At 42.2% G+C, this 24329-nt stretch overlaps 1 protein-coding gene across 1 annotated transcript in view; it reads left to right on the top strand.

Moving 5' to 3' along the window:
* LOC125450680 (A disintegrin and metalloproteinase with thrombospondin motifs 19-like) overlaps positions 1 to 24329 on the top strand; it is a 456336-nt gene that overhangs the window by 117911 nt on the left and 314096 nt on the right. The window contains exon 8 of the mRNA XM_048526734.2: positions 21211 to 21316. Coding sequence (XP_048382691.2) covers positions 21211 to 21316 — 106 coding nt within the window. The remainder of the gene's footprint in view (positions 1 to 21210; positions 21317 to 24329) is intronic.

Here is a 24329-nt window from a genome sequence, read left to right as displayed (position 1 = left end):
ACTGTGCTTTGATCTTCAGTGTGTCCATGTAGTCTGATTATCACTGGCTTGTCTGAACATTATATTAGCAATGCAAAGATTGTGCACGCCATATATGCTCTGGGGTAACAGGCCATCAAAGACCATTAGTCAACTCACTTTTGGTAAGTTAAATGGGCCAAAAGTGTAGATATAATTAATCTTGATTGCGATAACCTTGACAACTAGCTCATTGGAATTCATCGATATTCACATACCAACAATACCCAGTTGGATTACATACTGAAGGACAACTCATTTCAAAAATTAAATCCCCACTAAATGAATCACAGTGATCAGGACAGCTTATGAGATTTTTAAATCCACCTCAAAAAGTCTAGACTTATTATTTCACTGCTGTCATTCTATAGTTCTGGGACCCAATTAAACTTGGTTTTGGCTACGCAAAGCATGATGTCAAAGCCTAGTAACAGTGGAACTTCTGCCTTCTATAACAACACGAATATCCCTGAACGTCAGTGGTGAAGTAGATATTTCCCAATGTTAGAATCCCTGTCTGTGAGACTCTGTTGAATGTCTTGTTCGATACAATGTTCTATTCTATTCTATTAATGGATGAAAGTACAGTGTCCATGCCAGGAAGTAATTTGAAGTCCAAAGAAACATCTCCAAAAATGATTTTGATCAGCCTCTAGACTTGTAACTTGGCGATAAGGATTTAGAACACATTACATTTTGTAATCTTTCCCAAAACTACCTGTAACTTTTTAAAAAAAGAATTGCAGTTAGACGTTCTACCTGGTGCAGCTTTCAATTGGTACCTTTCCTGCTCTGATTCATGTCAGCTACACTTGTGTTGCCATCCCTCGTTATCCTTTCACAAGCACAAGAGCATCCAGTGAAAAGTGAAGACAGGGGTGCCATGGACTTGGCTGTTATTGCACTTCCGTGAGCACACTTCCTGAGGGGAGGCAATAGCCTAGTGGTATTATCACTGGACTGTTATTCCAGAGTCCCAAATAGCATTCTGGGGACACCGGTTTGAATTCTGCCATGGCAGATGGTGGAATTTGAATTCAATAAAATATCTGGAATTAAGAATCTAATGATGACAATGAATCCGTTGTTGATTGTCAGGAAAATCTGATCTGGTTCACTAATGTCCTTTAGGGAAGGAAACTTCCATCTTTACCTGGTCTGGCTTACATGTGACTCCAGACCTGTAGCAGTGTGGTTGACTCTTAATTGCCCTCTGGGCAATAGGGATGGGCGATAAAAGCTGCCTAACCAGTGATGCCCTCAACTCATGAATGAATAAGGAGAAAAAAACAGCAGAAGCCAAACCAAAATCTGTTAGAGTGAATGGACTCAGGGATCTTCTGCACTGTTTGGTAGTTATTTTCTTTCTGATAGTATACTCTTTAACATGTGACCACCATACTGGATGTGTTATCCACCAAGGTCAAAGCCTTGTAGATGCTACACAGTGACCACTCCTAGACCGAAAATGCAGATTTTGTGTAGTTGCAGCTGGCGACATTTCCAATGCATGCCATCACATTGTTTAGGCTTTGTGTGGGGAGGTGTTAACATGGTGATGATGTCATTAGAATAACAGGCTAATCTTCTGGAGACATGAGTTTGAAACCCACCATGGTAGATTATAAAATTTTAATTTAATTAAAAAAACAGGCTACTGAGCTGGCCTAATAATGACCATGTACCTGTTGTCAATTTGTTATAAAAATCCATCTAGTTCACTAATGTCCTTTCTGGAGAAGGAAATCTGTTGTCCTCAACTTATCTAGCCAAGAACCCCAGAACTCCAGCAATGTGGTTGACTCTTAAATGCCCTCTGTACAATTAGGGATGGGCAATAATGCTGATCTTGCCAGCGATGCCTGCATCTGTGAACAATTTAAAAAAAAATTCCATCTGGATGAGCTGACTGCCATGACTTAGCCTGGGTTGTTGGCCCATAGATGAGGCAATTTTCTGCTCCCAGTGAGTATCCAGCTGTAATTTTGGATACTATTGAAATCTCTACCATGGTAACAGACAGGCCATAATACACCACATTAATCAAACCTGTTTTCTCTCACTATGCAGCCAATAATATTAATATCAATATGACTTTTCATTCCCCAGCTCTTTGCTTGTTGGTTGAATTTGTTTCCTCTTCACATTTGGTTTTGGATGTCATTTACTGTGACACTGATGACAACCTGATGCATGTTTCTGCTGAATTGTTTCCATCTCCTTACCTTCTTTGCTGCTACTTACCTCAACATTACATCAATTGTCACCACACTACTATTCTCACATGCCTTTTGTTCCTTCACCCTTGATGGTCTCATTCTATCTAAGTCAGGCTTCTATCCTCCACCTAAAACTTCAACTTTCCTAAAATTTCTTGTCTCTGCCATGCACAATGTCCTGCCCTTGTCCTTGCTGAGGGTTAGTAACATTTGATCTGGAACACTGCAAATTCAAAGCTCTGGATTCTGTGTTTAAATCACTCCAAATCTCTGCAATTCTCTGCTCTAATTCCCCTTCATTCTGTTTTCACATTGTCACCTTCTTGTACATCTGCCTCACAGTTCAGCCCATAAATGGTGCTCATCCTTTCAGCTGCCCAGTCCCCAGACCTTGAAATAACCATACCAAACTGCTCCACATTGGTGGTCTGTTTTATGCCATTAACCTTATATGTCCTTGTTTCTAAGTTATTTTATTTCAGGAAATGCTATTCAGACATTGAATAATATATTTCTATTTCCTCCATATCCAAGGCTTTGAGGGAATTCATCCCAATGGCAAATGTCGTTAGTCCTAATAAAGAGACTTTTTTTTGTTTTGTTTTTATTTGGTACTTTAGCACTTTCCCCATGTTTTATGCCGAGTGAATCTAGCTTTCCTGTGTCATCTTCTCGGGGCTTGCAGTGCAATGAGTTGCATTCAGCTATTTATAATCCCGCAGCAAACTATAATGTGCAAGAGGTCAAAGGCCTCAGTTCTAGTTTATTGTAGCAAATCTGTAATGGTTGACACTTGGGGGATGTGAGGCCACACAATGTGTAGTGAAGATGTAGTTGAAAATGGTACATGGCTCTGGATTTTCCGGTTTCCAGTTGATCACGTACCATCAATGTGTGATGCGAACCCTTCTGTCGGAATTACCCAGGAAGTTTGAACTTCTGAAGTCTACTCTCCTGCTGCCCATGACCCTCCAGAAAAGTCTCTAACACCAAGTTGCTTGAATCTGTGATTTTGGAAATTCTGACTTACCCTGGCTTGTTAGTTACCCAGGAAATGCTTATTAGGATAAAAACGACTTTAATTTCTGGCTAACTATACAACTGACTCTCTGATCACATGGACTGATCCCCCAACCCAAATCTCCATTTTTACCCAATCTCGCCAGCCAACCTCCTGCCTCCTCTGATAATTCCCTGTATCCCCTGCTGTTTCTACAAATTTCGCCCTCGCCAACACAACCTGATTAGCTCCCAACCTGATACGCTGCTCCTGAACTGACTGTCCTTAACATGCACCTTGCCTGTCTTACCCTCCCGCTGCCCTACTTAACCACTAACTATGCCTGCTTACCTACTTACCACACCCATTTGCTATAGCTTTCCCATGCTTGTCCACCTGTTTCTCCCATATCCCCTTTCCCTTGGTCACTTTACACGCTACCTTCTCCCTGAAGCTTTTTAAAGGAGCTTGGGACAGTTAAATTGTTCACTTGATGGAATGAGGTGCTATAATATATAGGTGTGGCTGTGCACAGGTTCTCTCTCTGCTCTGCTCACTCCAAAGTTGGGTCCAGTGCCAGGTGCAGGACCAAGCAGCTTCAGCGATGGCTGTATTGCTGAGATCGGCCTAGCACAGACTCAGAGCGGCAGTGTTGTCAGGAGAGACCAGATGGTGCTGAAGAAGGGCGATACATTTCTATAGCAGCAGTGCGGTGAATGGACTCCAGGCAGGCCGATTTCTTCATGCTGGTGATTGTCTCAGTGTTGGGTAGGAAGAGACCAGATCCAGACTCATGGCTAAGCACTTAAGAACTCTAATGTTGAACTTTGAGCTTCATTTCTTTATTTTTCTATTTTTTACCTATGATTTTGTACCTAGGTACCTTTGCATCTAAAATGGCACTGGAGATTAACAAATTTATACACTTTTCACTGTACTCCTGTTTCTCTCTACTTGAGTACAAGTCACCATTAAAGCTAACTCAAATTCAACAGTTTGCTGCACTGAATCAACTCCAAAAGATCCTCCATTGAAAACTCATTCAGTAATTGGAGAAATGTGATTTTTTTCCCTGATCAATGTTGGACCTCAAGTTTCTGATCTTAGATGAACACTTGGACATAACACTGGGATTATTTCATGTTTTAGCCTCTAGTTTTGGTTGGGGTGAAAGGAGTGTGTGTATTCAAGCTGTTTCGCTCACAAGTTTAATGGTGACATGTTTTGATATTGTAACTCCCGGTGGCAGGATTTATTTGTGAAAGCTACTTGAAGTTGTTCAGTTCAATGCCAAAGTAAATTATGTCCAGATTGATTGCTTTTTGAATTAAATAACTAGTTTTGTCTTGTACATTAAAAGTCATTTTTACAAATTCAGGAGATCTGTGCAATGGGCGAGTAAATTAATAAAAAAAGCAAACTCATTGATGACCTAATTTTTTACTGACAGGAGCCATCGTCTGTCACTGCATTCCCTGACAAGTCTCAGAAATAACAGTCTGTAGCCTCAGGTTCATTTTGAGTTGAAATAAGTTAATATATACATTGTTAGCAGTGCTCATGTTGATTTAGACAATGAAATTTATTGATGCACTTTTGTAGTCATTGTATGACAGATTTGAAATGTTTCAGTTTCTTATGATCAAGCTGAAGTTTGAAGTTTGCAATGCTTATAGTTTTTTTTTAACCTCAGTGGCCTCTCTGCATTTCAGTTGTCCTATTTTGTTTGCAAGTGTAGCTTCAAATTGGGCATTCTTTTCTGTACAGAGAGCATTTGGAAACACTAAATTCTCAGAGCAGGCAGTATTTGTGTTGAGGGGAACAGAGCTAACATTATTGCAACCTGATGATGCTTCATCATTGACATGTTTTGATTTCTCATAGAATTCATAGAATCATAAAATCCTACAGTGTGGGAGTAGGCCATTCAGCCCATGTCACCCCTCCAAAGATTAGCCCACTCAGACCCACTGGCCCTGTGCCCCTACAGCTAACCTACCTAGCCTGCACATTTCTGGACACTACAGGTAATTTAGCACGGCTAATCAACCTAATGTAACCTGCGTGTCTTCAGACTATGGGAGGAAACTGGAGCAAACCCATGCAGACATGGAAAGAATGTGCAAACTCTACACAAACAGTTGCCTGAGGGTCGAATTGAATCTGCTCCCTGCTGCCGGTGCTGTGAGGCACCAGTGCTAACTACTGAGACACTGTGCCACCCTATTAATTGTTGCCTCATAGTGCCTGGAACTGGGGTTTGATTGTTATCCACTGTGCCTCCCTATTAATTGTTGCCTCATAGTGCCTGGAACTGGGGTTTGATTGTTATCCACTGTGCCACCCTATTAACTGTTGCCTCATAGTGCCTGGAACTGGGGTTTGATTGTTATCCACTGTGCCACCCTATTAATTGTTGCCTCATAATGCCTGGAACTGGGGTTTGATTGTTATCCACTGTGCCACCCTATTAATTGTTGCCTCATAGTGCCCTGAACTGGGGTTTGATTGTTATCCACTGCTTATGGATTTTTATTGACTTGTGACAGTTGTACACATTTTGTAAACAAACATGCTGATATATAATGTAGTATATTGTAGAGTCAATGCAAATCAGCCCAGTTGTCTAATTATTACGAGAAAGATCTGGATTTAGACAGCTGAGGTTTACAGAACAGTAACAAAGTACAAGAAGAAAACAAGATAATAATAAAATGTGAGGCTGGATGAACACAGCAGGCCAAGCAGCATCTCAGGAGCACAAAAGCTGACGTTTCGGGCCTAAGAAAACATATGAGTTGGTCTTTCATTTAATGAATTAGATCCCGTGAAGTCTGAGCAACAGGTTTTGCTGCATTTAATGTGACAACAAAAATAGTCTGTACTATTTGGAGAAAAGACATAAAATATACCACATGATTTCTCATTTACTGGAATGACATGGGAATGAAGGACTTTAGATAGAAAGAAAGATTTGAGAAAGTGCACTTATTATCCTTCAAACAGAGAAGAGCACCGAAGAAGGGTCACTGGACCCAAAGCATTAACTCTGCTTTGTCCATCCACAGATGCTGCCAGACCTGTTGAGTTTCTCCAGAAACTTCTGTTTTTGTTCCAAAAGAAATGATTTTGCTTTGTGGAACAATGATTCATCTAAAATTAACAATTGCCAACCATTTTGTTTGATTGTGGCAAGAGCTGATTGAGTTTGACCATTTGAGAAGAGCCATCTGAACACATTGAAGGAATAAACAACAACCATTTCTCAAAAGGGAGACAGAGGAAGACATCAAGGACACATGTAAAATAGCAAAGGCCGGTGTGCTCAACCACTCTATCCAGAGGCACAACCTTCAGTGCCCGACAAGCAAAGCAAAGGAATCTTGGCTTATTCTCAGGACCTGTTCCACATTCTGAGTGCTTCGGTGGGAGCAACCCCCAACAATTTGACAACAGAAGCTCTTGCAGCCACTGAATCTGATTTCCAGTTTAAATCCCTTGAGTTCAGAAAGAGGAATTTTTACACAAGTTTTGGTACTGGAGACTGATCTCATTTTCTTCTATGTGTGCACAAAGTTATACTGTTATACCGCTCCCAGTTATACTGTTGTGATGATACACACCTGAGCTATACTAGGGCCAGCGTTCTTGTGAACTGCATAATTAACTGGGAAAATAGAAAGGGTTTTAAACTGAATAATAGAGACAAGAAGTCAAATGCAGAAAGAAATGATATATCAAAAAACAGAGACATAGAGTCATATAACGCAGAAATAGGCCCTTTAGCTCAACCTCATGCTGACCAGGTTTCCTGAACTGAACTAGTCCTATTGTTTGGCCCATACCCCTCTAAACCTTTCCTCTCCATGTACCTGTCCAAATGCCTTTTAGAAGTTGTAATTGTATCCACCTCTACCACTTCCTATGCGGCTCATTCCACACACGCACCAGCCCTCAGTGTGAAAAGGTTGCCCCTCGGGTCCCTTTTAAATCATTCCCCTCTCGCCTTCAATTTCTGTTCTCTAGCTTTATACTCCCCTACCCCAGGGAAAAGATGTTGGCTATTCACCTTATCTTTGATTTTAAAAATCTCTTGTCAGGTCACCCCTCTGCCTCCCACATTCCAGGGAAAAGTCCCAGCTTGTCCATTCCATCTTTGTAACTCAAACCTTCCATTCTCGGTAACATTCTTGTAAGTATTTTTTGCACCCTTTCCAGATTTGTAATTTTCTTTCTATACCAGGGTGACCAGAATTGTAAGCGGTACTGCAATGTGGCCTTATCTCTTATACACCTGTAACATGATGTCCCAACTCTTATATCCAATGCCGTCACTGATGACAGCAAGCGTGTCAAATGCCTTCTTCATCACCCTGTCTACCTGTGACACCACTTTCAAGGAACTGTGTGCCTTTACCCCAAGGTCTCTCCATTTGACAACACTCCCCTTTACCCCAAGGTCTCTCCATTTGACAACACTCCCCAGAGCCCTATCATTAATTGTGTAAGACCTCCCCTGGCTTGTCCTATCAAAATGTACGCCCTTGCATTTATTTGAATTAAACTCCATCTGCTATTCCTTGGCTCACTGGCCCAGTTGGTCAAAATTCCATTGTACTCTTAGGTAACCTTCTTCCCTGTCCACGATACAACCAATTTTGATGTCATCTGCAAACTTACTAAACATACCTCCTATATTGTTATCCAATTGTTCCTATACATGAAAAACAACAATGGACTCAGCGCCAATCCTTGCGACACACCAGTGGTCACAGGCTTCCAGTCTGAACAACAAACCTTTATCACATCAAGCCAATTTTGTACCCAATTGGCAAGCTCTCCCTGGATCCAGGGAGATCTAAGCACTGTCTGAATTAGTTTGTACAGTTTTTGAGTACTTGTTACTTTTGTTAAACCCTTGTCATGTGAGTCTGTACCGACTGATGTTATTCCAGCCATTTGGTTTGCCTCTAACTCCATCTTACTTTTGTAATTATTCCTCTGCCTTTGTTAATCAGTTTGTATGTCGTCCCTTCACTTGCTGTTCAGCCTGTTGGCACTCCACTCACACTGTCTGTACTTATCTGTTAATATTCTTAGCTACGTGGGATTATCTTGCCTGTGTGCCTCCTTCCATGTCACCTGACAAAAGAGCAATGCCACGAAAACTTGTGATTTTAAATAAATATGTTGGTCTCTCACCAGGTGTCGTGTAACTTTTGACTTTTTCCACCCCAGTCCAATACTGGCACCTCCACATCATGTTTAAAGTATGCACCAGGACAAATACTGCTGTCTGGAGCTGCTGTGTATGGTTCCTGACATTTTCCCTGACATTGCAGGTGGAGCAAATGGTGTTCAGCTTTGTGAGCAGGGGCCTGAAGGTCCTGTTGGATGCCCTGGTGCTTAGGTGGGTCTTCCTTCTCTCTTAGGATCATCAATGGAGGCTACAACACCAGAATGAGACAACCCATTCTAAGGTAAAGCAGTCTCAGGTATCTGAAGGAATGCCCAAAACTGCAGGCAGAAGGCCAATGTCCTTCTCTATGCTGCCAGTGTCTTCTCTCTGATCCCTGTGGTACTGGATCCACTTCCCACCAATGCACTTGCTCTGCTAATCTCTCACCATTGTCTGTAAAGTATTCCCTCATTCACCCTCCCCATTCCAGCTGTGACACCACTAACCCTGCATGTCTTCTGTGCTGCTCACTCACTTCAGAAACCTTCCCTCCTATACCAACATTAATAGTTGTGCAGGCCACTTTGATCTTCCCTGATATTTATCTCTCTCATGCCAGAAGCAAATAGCTCACAATAGAGCTGGAAGATTCAAAGTGGCTAGTGTGCTGATCATCATTCAACTCCAACCCTTCTCCTCCCTTCGCTGAGAATCCTGGCTCTGAGCCTGGAGTATTGATGAGGTTATCAGAGGCTGCCCTTGAATTATTGCTACAATCCCTTGAACAAAGCCTCATTCCCCTTTACTGGACTGTGTTCTGCTGACATTTGTGGCAAGCTTCCTGGCTTTATGTCTGAGTTAAAGACAATGGTAAAACCGCAGTAATATGTGTCAGATATTACTGGCTGAGAGGGCAATATGCATAAAGACAGTGTAAGGCCAAAATCAGCTGGAGATACAGCCAGGTCCACCAGCTGGAAGTGTGTCCCTGAGCACACAGTGTCCTTGCTGCAGGGCTTCAATGAGAGTTCCTGGTGCAGCACTGAAGTTAAGAAATGTCCTGTTTGTGGATTGGAGGGATGTTGTGAGGCTTCATAAAGGCTGGCACCAAGTCCTTGGATTTGGGGTACATGTGAGCAGTGACCATGGAGTTTGCTCTGAGATGTTGGTGCCCAGTGTCCAACATATGAGGGCTTTTGGACTAAGCAGTGAATTGAACATGCGACAAACTGGTTTCATGCCGAGTTTGTCCAGTAACTGGTTGGTATGGGGAGATTGGTAGGATCACAGCTGGTGGTGGGTTGGACTGTTAATGTAGTAATGAATATCAACAGGGAACTTGTGTTAGAACCCTGTAGTGCTGCTTATGCAGAAGATGTAGCAAGGTGCTCTCAATATCAGGGCGGGACTTGCCTCAGCACACTCCATATCTCTCAGCCTGAGATGATCCCACCCAGCATACATATAGCTAAGTAAATTTGAAGTGAATAAATATGATAACCATCATGAGGATGATGCAGGATGATGAGGTTTGGGGCCTGAAGATTGCAGGACAAATGATATTCAAGGGAAAAAAGAAGGAAGCACAGTAAAAGGCAGCAATATTAAGCAAGAAGCAGTTGTGTAAATGTTAGAGGTGACCTTGGTTTGGGAGATCAGGATGTAGAATTTCTTTAGGTGGAGTTAACAGTTGGGGAAAGAAGTTGTTACTGATAGGAGAGGTCTACAGCTCCTCTAACAGTAACCACAATGTGGGGCAAAGTATACAAAAAGAAATCCTGCATCTTTGTGATAAAGTGGCAGTAATAAACATGGGTGCAATAGCCTGGAAAAGTCAGATCGGCAGGAATAGCTTGCTTGAGGAGTTCATAGAATTTATTTGAGAGAGTTTGTTAGGGCAGTATGTTTTGGAATTGACCAAAGAATAAGATGAAGTTAACTTGGCAGTGTGTAATATAACCAGATTTATTAACAACTTCAGCATACAGCTCTCTTTGGTAGCAGCAAACACATCATATCTGAACTTTATAGAGATAACAAAGTGTGGAGCTGGATGAACACAGCAGGCCAAGCAGCATCTTAGGAGCACAAAAGCTGACATTTCGGGCCTAGACCTTCATCAGAAAAGGGGGATGGGGAGAGGGTTCTGGAATAAATAGGGAGAGGGGGGAGGTGGATCGAAGGTAGATAGAGGAGAAGATAGGTGGAGAGGAGATAGACATGTTAGAGGGGCGGAGATGGAGCCTGTAAAGGTGAGTATAGTTGGGGAGGTAGGGAGGGGGTAGGTCAGTCCAGGGAGGACGAACAGGTCAAGGGGGTGGGATGAGGTTAGGAGATAGGGAATGGAATTGCGGCTTGAGATGGGCAGAGGTGATAGGTGAGAGGAAGAACAAGTTAGGGAGATGGGGACGAGCTGGGCTGGTTTTGGGATGCAGTGGGGGGAGGGGAGATTTGGAAGCTTGTGAAATCCACATTGATACTATTGGGCTTCAGGGTTCCCAAATGGAATACGAGTTGCTGTTCCTGCAACCTTTGGGTGGCATCATTGTGGCACTGCAGGAGACCTAGGATGGACATGTCGTCGAAGGAATGAGAGGGGGAGTTGAAATGGTTCGCGAATGGGAGGTGCAGTTGTTTGTTGCGAACTGAGTGTAGGTGTTTTGCAAGCTTCAAAATCTCCCCTCCTCCCACTGCATCCCAAAACCAGCCCAGCTTGTACCCGCCTGCCTAACCTGTTCTTCCTCTCACCTGTCACTTCCTTCCACCTCAAGCCGCATCTCCATTCCCTTCCTCCTAACCTCATCCTGCCCCCTTGACCTGTCTGTCCTCCCTGGACTGACCTATCCCCTCCCTACCTCCCCACCTATACTCTCCTCCACAGGCCCCATCCCCGCCCCTTTAACTTGTCTGTCTCCTCTCCACCTATCTTCTCCTCTATCCACTTTCGATCTGCCTCCCCCTCTCTCCCGATTTATTTCAGAACACTCTCCCCATCCCCCTTTTCTGATGAAGGGTCTAGGCCTGAAACGTCAGCTTTTGTGCTCCTAAGATGCTGCTTGGCCTGCTGTGTTCATCCAGCTTCACACTTTGTTATCTTGGATTCTGCAGCATCTGCAGTTCCCATTATCTCTGATACATTTGACTTTATGTCTTGTTTCTAAGGGAGGGGGCTGAGGTGAAGACTCATATTTTAAACCCTATCTGCTATCACTGTATAGGAGTTTTTTTTTATCCTTTCTAGTAATAACTGTAAAACAGAAGGAGGAAGGGAGAGGGGAACTTTGCAAAATTACAATCACCAAGGAAGTGGTACTGATCAAAGTGATGGGGCTACAGGCTGACATGTCTACATTTTACCCTGTGATCTCATTCTAACTCTCATTGCCCAGAATACTGCTTTTCTCTGGTCTCTACTTTTTGAGATATCTCACATTTCCACCTTGCCTCCTTTCCCCCAACCTCCACTATATGTTAAGACCCTCTCTACATAGCCCTTGGTTATGCACTTCATGAGAACGTTGGCCCCAGTATGGTTCAGGTGTATATCAATTTCCTTGCTGTCTGTCCTGGGGAAGATGTCAGGATTCATTGTTAAACACATGATAAGCTGTGCAGTTCGAAAAACTCAACGTAATTGGGAAAAGTCAGCATGGTATTGTCACAGGGAAATCATGTTTAACTGATTTGTTGGCATTCTTTGAAGGTCTAATGTGCTGTGGATAAAGTGAAGCTTGTAGACATGCTGTTCTTGGATTTCCGGAAGGCATTTGATAAGGTGCCACATCAAAAGTTATTGTGGAAAGTAAAAGGTCATGGTTTAAGAGGTAGCGTATTAGCATGGATAGAAGTTTGGCAAAAAAAAATTGGCAGGATGTGATCAGTAGAATCCCACAGGCATGTGTGCTGGGGCCTCGGGATTTTTACAATTTATTCAATGATTTAAATGTGAGAAGGCATGATAACTAAATTCACAAACATCAAGATGGGGGGGATCATTTGTTGTGAGGAAAAGACAACAGTTATGAAAGTTCAGTGAGCAAAAATCCATTGGATTGAGTATAATTTGGGAAAATGTGAAGATGTTCACTTTGTCAGGAACAATGAGTATTCCTTAAACTAAGGATTCTAAGGTGTTGAGCAATTTTAAGTGTTCTAGTACAGTCACAAACATTATAATGCAGCTGCAGCAAATAATGAACTAGGTCAGTGGAATACTATCATTTATTGTAAGGCGAATTCAACATAAAAATATCTTTGGCACATTTTAGCTGTATAGTGCATTGGCTACACTACAGTTCAAATACTGTGTGCAGTTCTAGTCTCCCTAATTAAGAAAGGATGTAAATGTATTGGAGACATTTCAGAGAATGTTTTCTAGATTAAAGTCTGGCATGAGTCGGTTGACTTTTGAGGACAGGTTGGACAAGCTGGGCTAATTCCCGGTGGGGTTTAGAGAGTGAGGTGTGACTTCATTGAAATGTATAAGATCCTGGATGGTCTTGATAAGGTTGATGTGAAAAGGACACTTAAGTCCAAAACTAGAGACACTGTTTTAAAATTAATCATTGCCATTTCAGGTAGCTATGAGGAGATTTCTTTTTCTCAGAGGCTGTATGACTTTGGAACTCTTGATTTGATTTAGTATTGTCACATGTACTGAGATACAGTAAATAGTACTGTTTTGTGTGCTAACCATATAAATTATACCTTACATAAGTACATTAGAGTAATAGAACAGAACAGGGAGGAGGTGCAGAGAAATAACAGCTTAATATCTAAGAGGTCCATTCATAAGTCTGATAACAGCAGAGAAGAAGCTGTTTTTAAATCTGTTAGCAAGTGCTTTCAGACTTTTGCGTCCTTTGCCCAATGGACAAGGGTGAAAGAGAGTATAACTTGGGTGGGAGGGGTGTCTGATTATGTTCTGAGTTCCGAGGAAGGGTCACCGGACCCGAAACATTAACTCGTTTAAAGAGAAACCTGTTTTCTCCTTCACAGATGTTGCCAGACCTGCTGAGTTTTTTCAGCAACTTTGTTTTTGTTCCCGATTTACAGCCTCCGCAGTTCTTTTGGTTTTTCTTTGATTATGTTAGCTGCTTTCACGAGGTAGTGGGAAGTATAGATAGAGACAATGGAAGGAAGTCTGTTTTTTTGTGATGGACTGGGCTATGGTCACAACTCTCTGTAATTTCTTGCAGTCTTGGGTAGAGCAGTTGCTGTACCAAGCAGTGATGCAGCCAGATAGGATGCTTTGTTTTTTTCTCAGTAAGTGTTAGAATTAGGCTCAATGAATACTTTTAAGGTACAGATGGATAGATAGCTTTTTGTTGGTTGGACGAATTGAGGGTTACCAAAATGGTTGAGAATGTGAAATTCAAAACACAAACAGATTAGGCATGATTTTTTGAATGGTAAAGCAGGCTTGAGGGGCTAAATGGTTTACTTCTACTCCTGTTTCATTTTTTCTATGTAATTTTTACCCTTACTTGCTTTATGTCTTTGTATTTTAGTGAATAATTTTACAACTTGTACATTAGTAACCTTATTAGTTGTACAATAAACTAACCTTCCCCTTGTTTAAAACATAACCAACAGCATAGCTTTATTTTTTTAAACGTAAACACTGGAAAATTGAAAGGGGATGACTTCCAAGCTAATATAAATTCTTGGTTGATGGAATACTCTGAGGAAACTTGTGTTATGTAGCCAAGGCAGTTTGCCTTTATGAAAAGTAGGTGTGTGTACCACATAAGATTTATACATCACCCCCAAAATACCCATTCCAACATGAATCCATCTCTGGCAGTGGTTTTTCTAAGAAGCGTGTGAGTGCGAGGTGTTGTTGGCTTAATAGTAATGTCATTAAAGCAGTAATCTAGAGGTTCAAGGCAGCGTGGGTTCAAATCCCATCATGGTGCCTGCTGGTATTTTAATTTAATAAGATATGGACTTTAAAAAAAATTAAAAGAAGGTCCAACCAGTGTTGCTCCTATCCCATGCAAGAAAAAATTGAAAATAAAACACAATAATTGAAGTTTGTTTCCTGAAATGCACTTTTAAAAATAGTTTTAATGAATTAATTTAAAACTATTAATAACTTAATACCTGAGTACTCCAGTGTTGCATGTTTTCCCTCTAATCAGTTTCTCAAAGGAAGATGGTGGTAATGTCATTCGGCCAGTACTCCACTGTCCCAGTTTGTGTTCTTGTAAGAATATAAGAACAAGGAACATGAGTAAGTAATCCAGCTCCTGAGCTTGCTCTGTCATTTGAGCCTCGTCTCAGCCTCGAGTTCACTTTCCTGCCCCCTTTCCATAACCCTTCTACACATTACTAATTTAAAAAAACTGTCTATTTCCTCCTTGAATTTACTAAATAGCCCAGCATCCTGGGCTAATGAATTCATAACATAATGAGCGAAGTAGTTCCTCTTCGTCTCTGTGTTTTAAATCTATCCTAAGACTATGACCTCTCCTTCTAGATTGCCTCACAAGGGGAAACATCCTCTCTATGTCTAAGATGATGAAATGTGAGCCTGGATGAACTCAGCAGGCCCAGCAGCATCTCAGGAGCACAAAAGCTGGCGTTTCGGGCCTAGACCCTTCATCAGAGAGGGGGATGGGGTGAGGGTTCTGGAATAAATAGGGAGAGAGGGGGAGGCGGACCGAAGATGAAGAGAAAAGAAGATAGGTGGAGAGGAGCGTATAGGTGGGGAGGTAGGGAGGGGATAGGTCAGTCCAGGGAAGACGGACAAGTCAAGGAGGTGGGATGAGGTTAGTAGGTAGGAGATGGAGGTGCGGCTTTGGGTGGGAGGAAGGGATGGGTGAGAGGAAGAAGAGGTTAGGGAGGCAGAGACAGGTTGGACTGGTTTTGGGATGCAGTGGGTGGAGGGGAAGAGCTGGGCTGGTTGTGTGGTGCAGTGGGGGGAGGGGACGAACTGGGCTGGTTTTGGGATGCGATGGGGGAAGGGGAGATTTTGAAGCTGGTGAAGTCCACATTGATACCATTGGGCTGCAGTGTTCCCAAGCGGAATATGAGTTGCTGTTCCTGCAAGCTTCGGGTGGCATCATTGTGACACTGCAGGAGGCCCATGATGGACAAGTCATCTAAAGAATGGGAGGGGGAGTGGAAATGGTTTGCAACTGGGAGGCGCAGTTGTTTATTGCGAACCGAGCGGAGGTGTTCTGCAAAGCGGTTTGCAGAACACCTCCGCTCGGTTCGCAATAAACAACTGCACCTCCCAGCCGCAAACTATTTCCACTCCCCCTCCCATTCTTTAGATGACATGTCCGTCATGGGCCTCCTGCAGTGCCACAATGATGCCACCTGAAGGTTGCAGGAACAGCAACTCATATTCTGCTTGGGAACCCTGCAGCCCAATGGTATCAATGTGGACTTCACCAGCTTCAATATCTGCCCTTCCCCCACCGCATCCCAAAACCAGCCCAGTTCGTCCCCTCCCCCCACTGCACCACACAACCAGCCCAGCTCTTCTCCTCCACCCACTGCATCCCAAAACCAGTCCAACCTGTCTCGGCCTCCCTAACCTCTTCTTCCTCTCACCCATCCCTTCCTCCCACCCAAAGCCACACCTCCATCTCCTACCTACTAACCTCATCCCGCCTCCTTGACCTGTCTGTCTTCCCTGGACTGACCTATCCCCTCCCTACCTCCCCACCTATACTCTCCTCTCCACCTATCTTCTTTTCTCTCCATCTTCGGTCCGCCTCCCCCTCTCTCCCTATTTATTCCAGAACCCTCACCCCATCCCCCTCTCTGATGAAGGGTCTAGGCCCGAAACGTCAGCAATTGTGCTCCTGAGATGATGCTGGGCCTGCTGTGCTCATCCAGCCTCACATTTCATCATCTTGGATTCTCCAGCATCTGCAGCTCCCATTATCACTCTCTATGTCTACTTTGTCAATCCCCTATAACACCATGTGTACTTCAATTAGATTTCCTCTCATCTTCCTAAATGCTAGCAAGTACTGGTCCAAACTGCTTAATCTATCTCATATGCAAGCCTTTCTTCTCTGGAATTAGGCTAGTGAACCTTCTCTGAGCTCTTTTCAATGGAATTGCATCCCTCCTCAAGTCGGGACACCAGAACTATGCACTGTACTCAAATGTGGTTTCACCAGTGCTTTGTACGATTGCCAGAATGCTACCTACTTTTCTATGTTATTCCTTCATCAATTAATGCCACGATTTAATTTGTCCTCATCATTTCTTGCGTACTAGCTTTCTGTGACTCATGTACAAGGATGTCCAGATCCCTTCGCACTGAAACATTTTTGACATTTTCTACTATTTGTAAATAAGCTGCCATTTTACACTCTGACCAAAATGGACAACTTCATACTTACACACTCATGTAAAACTCCACTGGCCAAATTTTAGCCCATTCGCCCAACCTATCCATATCCATTTGTAAATTTTTTACTTCTTCATTGTAACATACTTTGCCACCTATTTTAATGTCATTTGCAAATTTGACTATCGTACTTCAATCACCTAGATGGGGTCACTAACAGATTGTAAATAGTTGTGGCCTGAGGACTGAATCCTGTGTCGCCCTGCTAGATACAGCTTGCCAATCAGAAAATGCCCAATTTATCCCATCTCGCTGCCTTCTGTTTGTTAGCCAGTCCGCTATCCAAGCTAAAATGTTACCACTAACCCAGTGTGATCTTACTTTGTGTATTAACCATTTGTGCAGCATCTTATCAAATGCCCTCTGGAAGTCCAGATATATTACATCTACAGAACCTCCCATTAACCACTTTGCTTGTTACATAGAAAATATATCATAGAACATAGAACACAGAACAGTACAGGCCCTTCGGCCCACAATGTTGTGCCAAACTTTTACCCAAAACCTAAGGTCTATCTAACCTCCACCACTACCTTATACCATCCTCCATATGCCTATCTAATAGCCGCTTAAATGTCCCTAATGAGGCCAACTCCACTACCGTCTCCGGCAATGCATTTCATGCCCCACCACTCTCTGAGTAAAGAACCTACCTTTTGACGTCTCCCCATAGCTACCTCCACTCACTTTAAAACCATGCCCCCTCATAATAGCTACCTTTACCCCAGGAAAAAGTCTCTGGCTGTCTACTCTATCTATACCTCTGATCATTTTGTACACCTCTATCAAGTCACCTCTCATCCTTCGTCATCCAAAAGAGAAAAGCTCTTGCTCTCTCAACCTTTCCTCGTAAGACCTTCCCTCCATTCCAGGCAACATCCTGGTAAATCTCCTCTGCACCTTTTCCAACACTTCCACATCTTTCTTGTAATGAGGCGACCAGAACTGGAAACAATACTCCAGATGTGGCCTTTTGTATAGCTGGAGCATAACTTCACGGCTCTTGAACGCAGTCCCTCTATTAATGAAAACTAACACACCATAAGCCTTCTTAACAACTCTATCCACCTGGGTGGCAGCTTTCAGGGAACTGTGAACATGAACCCCAAGATCCTCTGCTCCTCCATGCTGCCAAGAATCTTTCCATTAACCCTGTATTCTGCTTTCAAGTTTGTCCTTCCAAAGTGAATCACCTCACACTTTTCAGGGTTAAACTCCATCTGCCACTTCTCAGCCCAGCTCTGCATCCTATCAATGTCCCTTTGTAACCTAGAACAGCCCTCCGCACTATCCACAACATGACCCACCTTTGTATCCTCCGCAAACTTGCTAATCCACCCTTCCACTCCTTCATCCAAATCATTTACATCTTTGGAAAACTCTAGCAAATTAGTCAAACATGATTCATTCTTCGTAGAACTATCGGAAGTGCTGACCCTGATGGATTGGGCTTTGATTTCCCACATTTCTCTTTGCCGTTTCCTTCGTAATGGATTCCAACAATTTCCCAATGACACATGGTAAACTAACTGACCTGCAGTTCGGGAGTGCCGGCAGTTCCCTATTTTTTTGTTTCCCTCTCTTTTTGAACAAGGGTGTTACATTAGAATTTTTCCAATCCACTGGAACCTTTCCAAAATGTAGGGAAGTTTGGAATGTCATAACCATTGTATCCACTATCTCTGCTGCCACTTCCTGAAAAATCCGAGGATGTCGGCCCTCAGGCCCTGGGGACCTGTCTGTCTTCAATTCCAAGAGTTCACTCAGTACCTTTTTCCTAGCGATGATGATTGTTGTAAATTCCTCCCTTTCTATAGCCTCTACATTACCAGTTACTATTGAGATGGTGCTAGTGCCGCACCATGAAAACGGAAGCAAACTATTGATTTAATGTCCCTGCCATTTTTGTGTTCCACACTATTAACTTCTTTATGGGACAAGTATTCACTCCTGCTATTCTCTTCCCTTTTCATACGCCTTATAGAAGCTTTTGTACTCCAGTTTTTGTATTTTGTTATGGATTAGACCAAACCCCCTGCAAACATTTGAAGGAGATAGTCTAGACCACAGCTTTTATCTTATTTCAAGGCAAGTGGGAGGTGCTGTGTCATGGATATAATACAATTGGTCACATTACTCAGCTTTAAGCAAACCACATTTTATTATTGCCTCCACTGTTCAACTACAAACAAAAAGAAGATGAATTGGATAATGTAACTCAACTGAAAACATTAACACAAAAGTATGTTATTTAACTGCTAAACAGCAACTATTCTAATATAGTAATATCCCTTTAAACATACCTTTAGCAAAGGAAAAGTCAGTACAACAGATTTTCTCATGTGTGATTCTGGCAGCAAAGAGAGAACCCAAGTCTTTAGCTGTAGCTAAGAGAGACACAGTACCTTCCAAACCAGCTTCATTTCCACTCCCCCTCCCATTCTTTAGATGACATGTCCATCATGGGCCTCCTGCAGTGCCACAATGATGCCACCCGAAGGTTGCAGGAACAGCAACTCATATTCCGCCTGGGAACCCTGCAGCCATATGGTATCAATGTGGGCTTCACCAGTTTCAAAATCTCCCCTTCCCCAACCGCATCCCAAAACCAGCCCAGTTCGTCCCCTCCCCCCACTGCACCACAAAACCAGCCCAGCTCTTCCCCTCCACCCACTGCATCCCAAAACCAGTCCAACCTGTCTCGGCCTCCCTAACCTGTTCTTCCTCTCACCCATCCCTTCCTCCCACCCCAAGCCGCACCCCCATCTACCTACTAACCTCATCCCACCTCCTTGACCTGTCCGTCTTCCCTGGACTGACCTATTCCCCTCCCTACCTCCCCACCTATACTCTCTCCACCTATCTTCTTTTCTCTCCATCTTCGGTCCGCCTCCCCCTCTCTCCCTATTTATTCCAGAACCCTCACCCCATCCCCCTCCCTGATGAAGGGTCTAGGCCCAAAACATCAGCTTTTGTGCTCCTGAGATGCTGCTTGGCCTGCTGTGTTCATCCAGCCTCACATTTTATTATCTTATTTCAGAAAGTCTTTGTTAGCCTGACTCCACCCATTCATGCTGCTTCTATTGTCCCAACTTTTAAAGAGAATTCCAAGGCCTCAAATGCTGTTTACATTATTTTCTAGGAGGAGACAGCTCAGTACCTCTTTCACAAAACTTCTCTTCAAAATCAAAGGACAAAATACACCTCTTAAAGCCATAATGTCATCACAATTTGCACCATTTTCTTCCATAATTAACATTTGCTCATTTTACTGCTTTTTAGTAACCCTTTGTTCTTTTAAAAGTTTCCCAATTCTCCATCCTGACACTGGCCTTTGCAATATGGTATGCTTAGCTTTTGCCCTTAAATTATCTTTAACTTTCTTCCCTAGCCGTGGATGCTTGCTTACCAACCTCCATGCTGCTGTTCAATATGTACCTAACTATTTGCCACTGGTCATCTGCTAGACACCATGTGTCCTGCCTTTCAGTCTTACTGGCCAGTCCACTAGGGCCAGATCTGTCTTACACCAAAATAATTACCTTTGTTTAACCCCAGGAAACCAGTATGAGATTCCAGTTTCTCACCCTCCAAATGATTTTGAATTTTTAGCGTGTTATGATTACTCTTTGTAGAGGATCCTTTACTATGAGATTGTTAATTAATCCCATCTCATTGCACAACACTCAGTCCACAGGAGCCTGCTTTCTGGCTGGTTCCCTGGAACATTGCTCGAAGAAAAAATCCTGAATGCATTTGGAACTTTCCCTCAAGACTACCTTTGCCAATTTGCTTAATCCAGTCCATATGAATATTGAAGTCACCCACGATTATTGTCACGGCTTTCTTACAAGCCCGAGTATTTCTGGGTTTATATTGTGTCCAACTGGTAACTACTGTCGAGGCAGCCGGTGGAAATTTGAATTGAGTAGAAATTTGGAATTACAAGCTAGCCTAATAGTAACCAAGTAATTGTTGCCTGCTTGTAAAAATCCATCTGGTTCATTCTCACATCTGATAGGGAAGGAAATTGCCATCATTAACTGGTCTGGCTTACATGTGACTTCAGACCCATAGTAACCTGGTTGGCTATTAACTATGTTTTGAAATGGGCCTAGCAAGCCACTCAAATCAAGGGGCAACTAGGGATGCTACTAAATGCTGGATCAACCAGCTGTGCCCATGTCCCATCAACAAATTTTTAAAAATGTTGATTTGGGTATGTTTTGCTATTCAAAAGCTTTAACTACATTTACTTCTCAGGAGGAAACTTGAGCATAAAATCTCTGAAAAATAACTGTAAACTGTTAATTCGTATCTCTAAAAGTAACTAATTTATCTATTACTAAATTTTGTGTTCAGATGAAGGATTACTGTATTGCTATTTTCAATTTGTCTTGTTTGCATTTCATTTTGGCAGGTATAGCATACCTTAGTGGGATGTGCAGTGAAAGAAAGAAGTGTGTTCTTGCAGAGGACAATGGATTGAATCTGGCCTTTACAATTGCTCATGAGATGGGTCACAAGTAAGTAAGACTCAATAATAGCCATGGTGTTAATTTTAAACTACTCTTATTAGGTAGGGTGCAATGACAGCAAGTCGAGACAAGGATTCAGAGATGATCAGTCTAAAACTATTTAAGAGGAAAGTTTTTTCACAATTTGTTCAGTGGGTAAATATAGAATTTGCTATGAGACAAAACAGTTGAGGCAAATAGCATAACTCGTTTAAGGGGAAGCCAAGTAAGTACATGAGTGAGAAAGAAACATAAAGATAATTTGAATGGTTCAGATCAAATAGGTTAGAAGAAACATTTTGACCAAAAACATCAGCTTGGGGCAGTTGAGCCAATGTTGTAAGTTCTCTGTAGTGCATGAGGGACTGATGTGAGGAATCTGAGGGGATAGTTGTGTAGCATGCCCGAGCATAAAATAACATTGAGCTAGTGTAAGAGAATTTTGATCTTCTAGTTAAAGAAAATTGAAAACACAAATTATACACAACATTCTTAACACAAATATGGTTTGAATTGTTTGTAGAGGGTAGTGAATAGAGGTGTTTCATACAAGTATCTATCATAAAATGATTACCATGTCGAAATCACCACACAGGATCCATAACCATGTTCTACACAAGTCCATCTTTTTGATTTCCCAATCAAATGGATTTTTAAAATCATCAAATCCAATGAGCATCTTTAGGCTGTCTGTACATTTATAAGGATTTTTGGTTGTTATTTCAACATAGCCTGAGCTTTGGCATAACTGTATTTGACAAATGTTAGTTGTTGCAATGGTATTGCTGCAAAACACAGAAGAAATAAATGTTCATGGAAACTTCAGGGCACAACCAGTATGTTGAGTTTCTTCAGCTAATTGCCTTTAACAAGATCAAATTTGTTTTTATTACAATGTTTGAATTGTATCATTCAGTTGCATTGTGTAATTATTAGTCATTACAAGCCCAAAAAAAATTTAGCTATTTAGATTAAATTTGCTTGGATGACATAATGAACAGACAGGCAGCTTGGATGACCTCTTGTCTATTTGTTAGTTTGCCAAAGAAACTAGAAAGGGATTTGTCATGTCTTGGCAACTTTTGTGTACATAACGGCAATATTCAGCTGTGACAAAATTTCTGGATCTTGTGCTACAATTTCTTGTTGAGGTCAGCTAATCCTCAGGGGGTGAGAAAATGCTGTCATGGAAAAGCTATATCACTGAAGCTATATTTTTAATGTAATTGGATTAAGGACCTAATTTTGATTCTAAACAAAATTGTGAGATAATGTAAACCCACACAGTGCAGTCTACTTAAAAAGTAGAGGCATTGCATTCCCTGGAGCTGACCCCATGATATTTGGCAAGATAAAATACCAAGTGAAAACAGCCAGCTTAGAATTTTAAAGCAATGTGTAATTTAAGATGAAACGGTTTCTACTTTTGGAATTGAAGTAGGAGTTAAAAGATAAATTACAGGCAGTAAATTTTAAATCTATTTTCTGCAGATTTTTAAATAGTGCCTCATTGTTCTGAGATTCAAACAATATTAACTCGGAACAATTGAGGACAATTATCAATTCTAATATATAATTGAGCCACCACTACTGAACAGAATGTATTGGGAAATTATGAAGATATAGTGGGGAAAAGATACTGGAATAACTCAATGTCATTTCACTGTTAACTACTACCAGTAAAACTGGGTCTGGTTTACTTTAACCACCAATTCAGATGTGCTATTATGTATCTCAGGAGCTGATGGGACTTGAACCTGGGCCTCTCCTGGCTCAGAGTTAAGGTCACTATTACTGTGGCACAGGAGCTCTATGGATCTACTTTATTATATCCGGAAGTGTTATCCCACACAACAGAATGGCTTTCTACCACCTCATCACTGTGACTTTTATTTTGATTTTGACAAGTAATCGTCACCAGTAAAACACACATGCAACCAACTGGATATTTACATGCAGCGCCTGTTACAAGCAATGCTCACCATCAAAAGTGAGGGGGGGAGGGTAGGGAAACTGAGAAGGGGCTGTACTAAAATGAAGTTGGAGGGGGAAGTAAAGTACTCTATCCCCCTCAGAGCCCAGCTCTCTCCAAAGACATCAAGAGTATTGACGGACACTGCTTGCTCCCTCTGCAATGACATCCGAATTCAAATGTAACTGTAGAAGAGGGGCAGGCAATTGACAGATGTAACACCGTCCACAGCATTTAAGCCTGCACCGGCTTATTCCTTTGGGCCTGCTTTTTTTCCTTCCTCCCTTTGTTTTCCAGAAGAGTTATCTCTTAAAACTGAATGGCTTTCACACCATCAAATTATTATTCTGTTTTTAACTATCAACCACCATGTGGGTCTGCTTTGCTTTTCCAAACTTATTTTTCAGGATCATCATTGTTTGTATCTACCTGTTATTTTCCCAGTATGTCAGCCTGCCCAAAGATATAATTACATGCCTCTGGAGTAGGTAGGATTTGAACCCCAGCCTCCTGGTTGAGAGTTAGGGACACAACTGCTGTGCTATAAGAGTCCCTCCCCCGAGTCTGCTTTTTATTCCCACTTTATTTCTTTTCTTCTTTCTTTTGTATCTGGAATTCCTGTCGCACACAAGCAAATGACTTTCCTCCCATTAAATCATCGTGACATTTCTTGATTTATATTCAGAAGTAATATCCCACACAACTGTGTGAATTTTCCTAAATCAGTGAGACTTATTTTCCCCTTTTAACTGCCACCAGTAATCACTCATGTCGCTAATTAGATATTTACATGCAAAGCTCACTATGGGCAAAGCAAAACATCAAAAGTGAGGAGGGTGAAGGCATGTAGGGAGAGTAACCCCCACTCCGGGATATGACTGCCACACTGGGAGACTGCCATCACTCCTCCTCCTTCAGGCACCCAGGCCCAGCTGTTGACTCTGAGCTCAGCCTAGCCTACGAGTCTGGGCTAGAGTTGTTAGTCCAGGACCTGTACATTGCTAGCCGGGAGACTCCAGGCTGTAGTGGAGTCATGTCTAGCGTCCCGAT

Source organism: Stegostoma tigrinum, chromosome 3 (assembly GCF_030684315.1).
Source record: "Stegostoma tigrinum isolate sSteTig4 chromosome 3, sSteTig4.hap1, whole genome shotgun sequence".
Lineage (NCBI taxonomy): Eukaryota > Metazoa > Chordata > Chondrichthyes > Orectolobiformes > Stegostomatidae > Stegostoma > Stegostoma tigrinum.
This window is presented reverse-complemented; position numbering and strand designations above follow the sequence as displayed.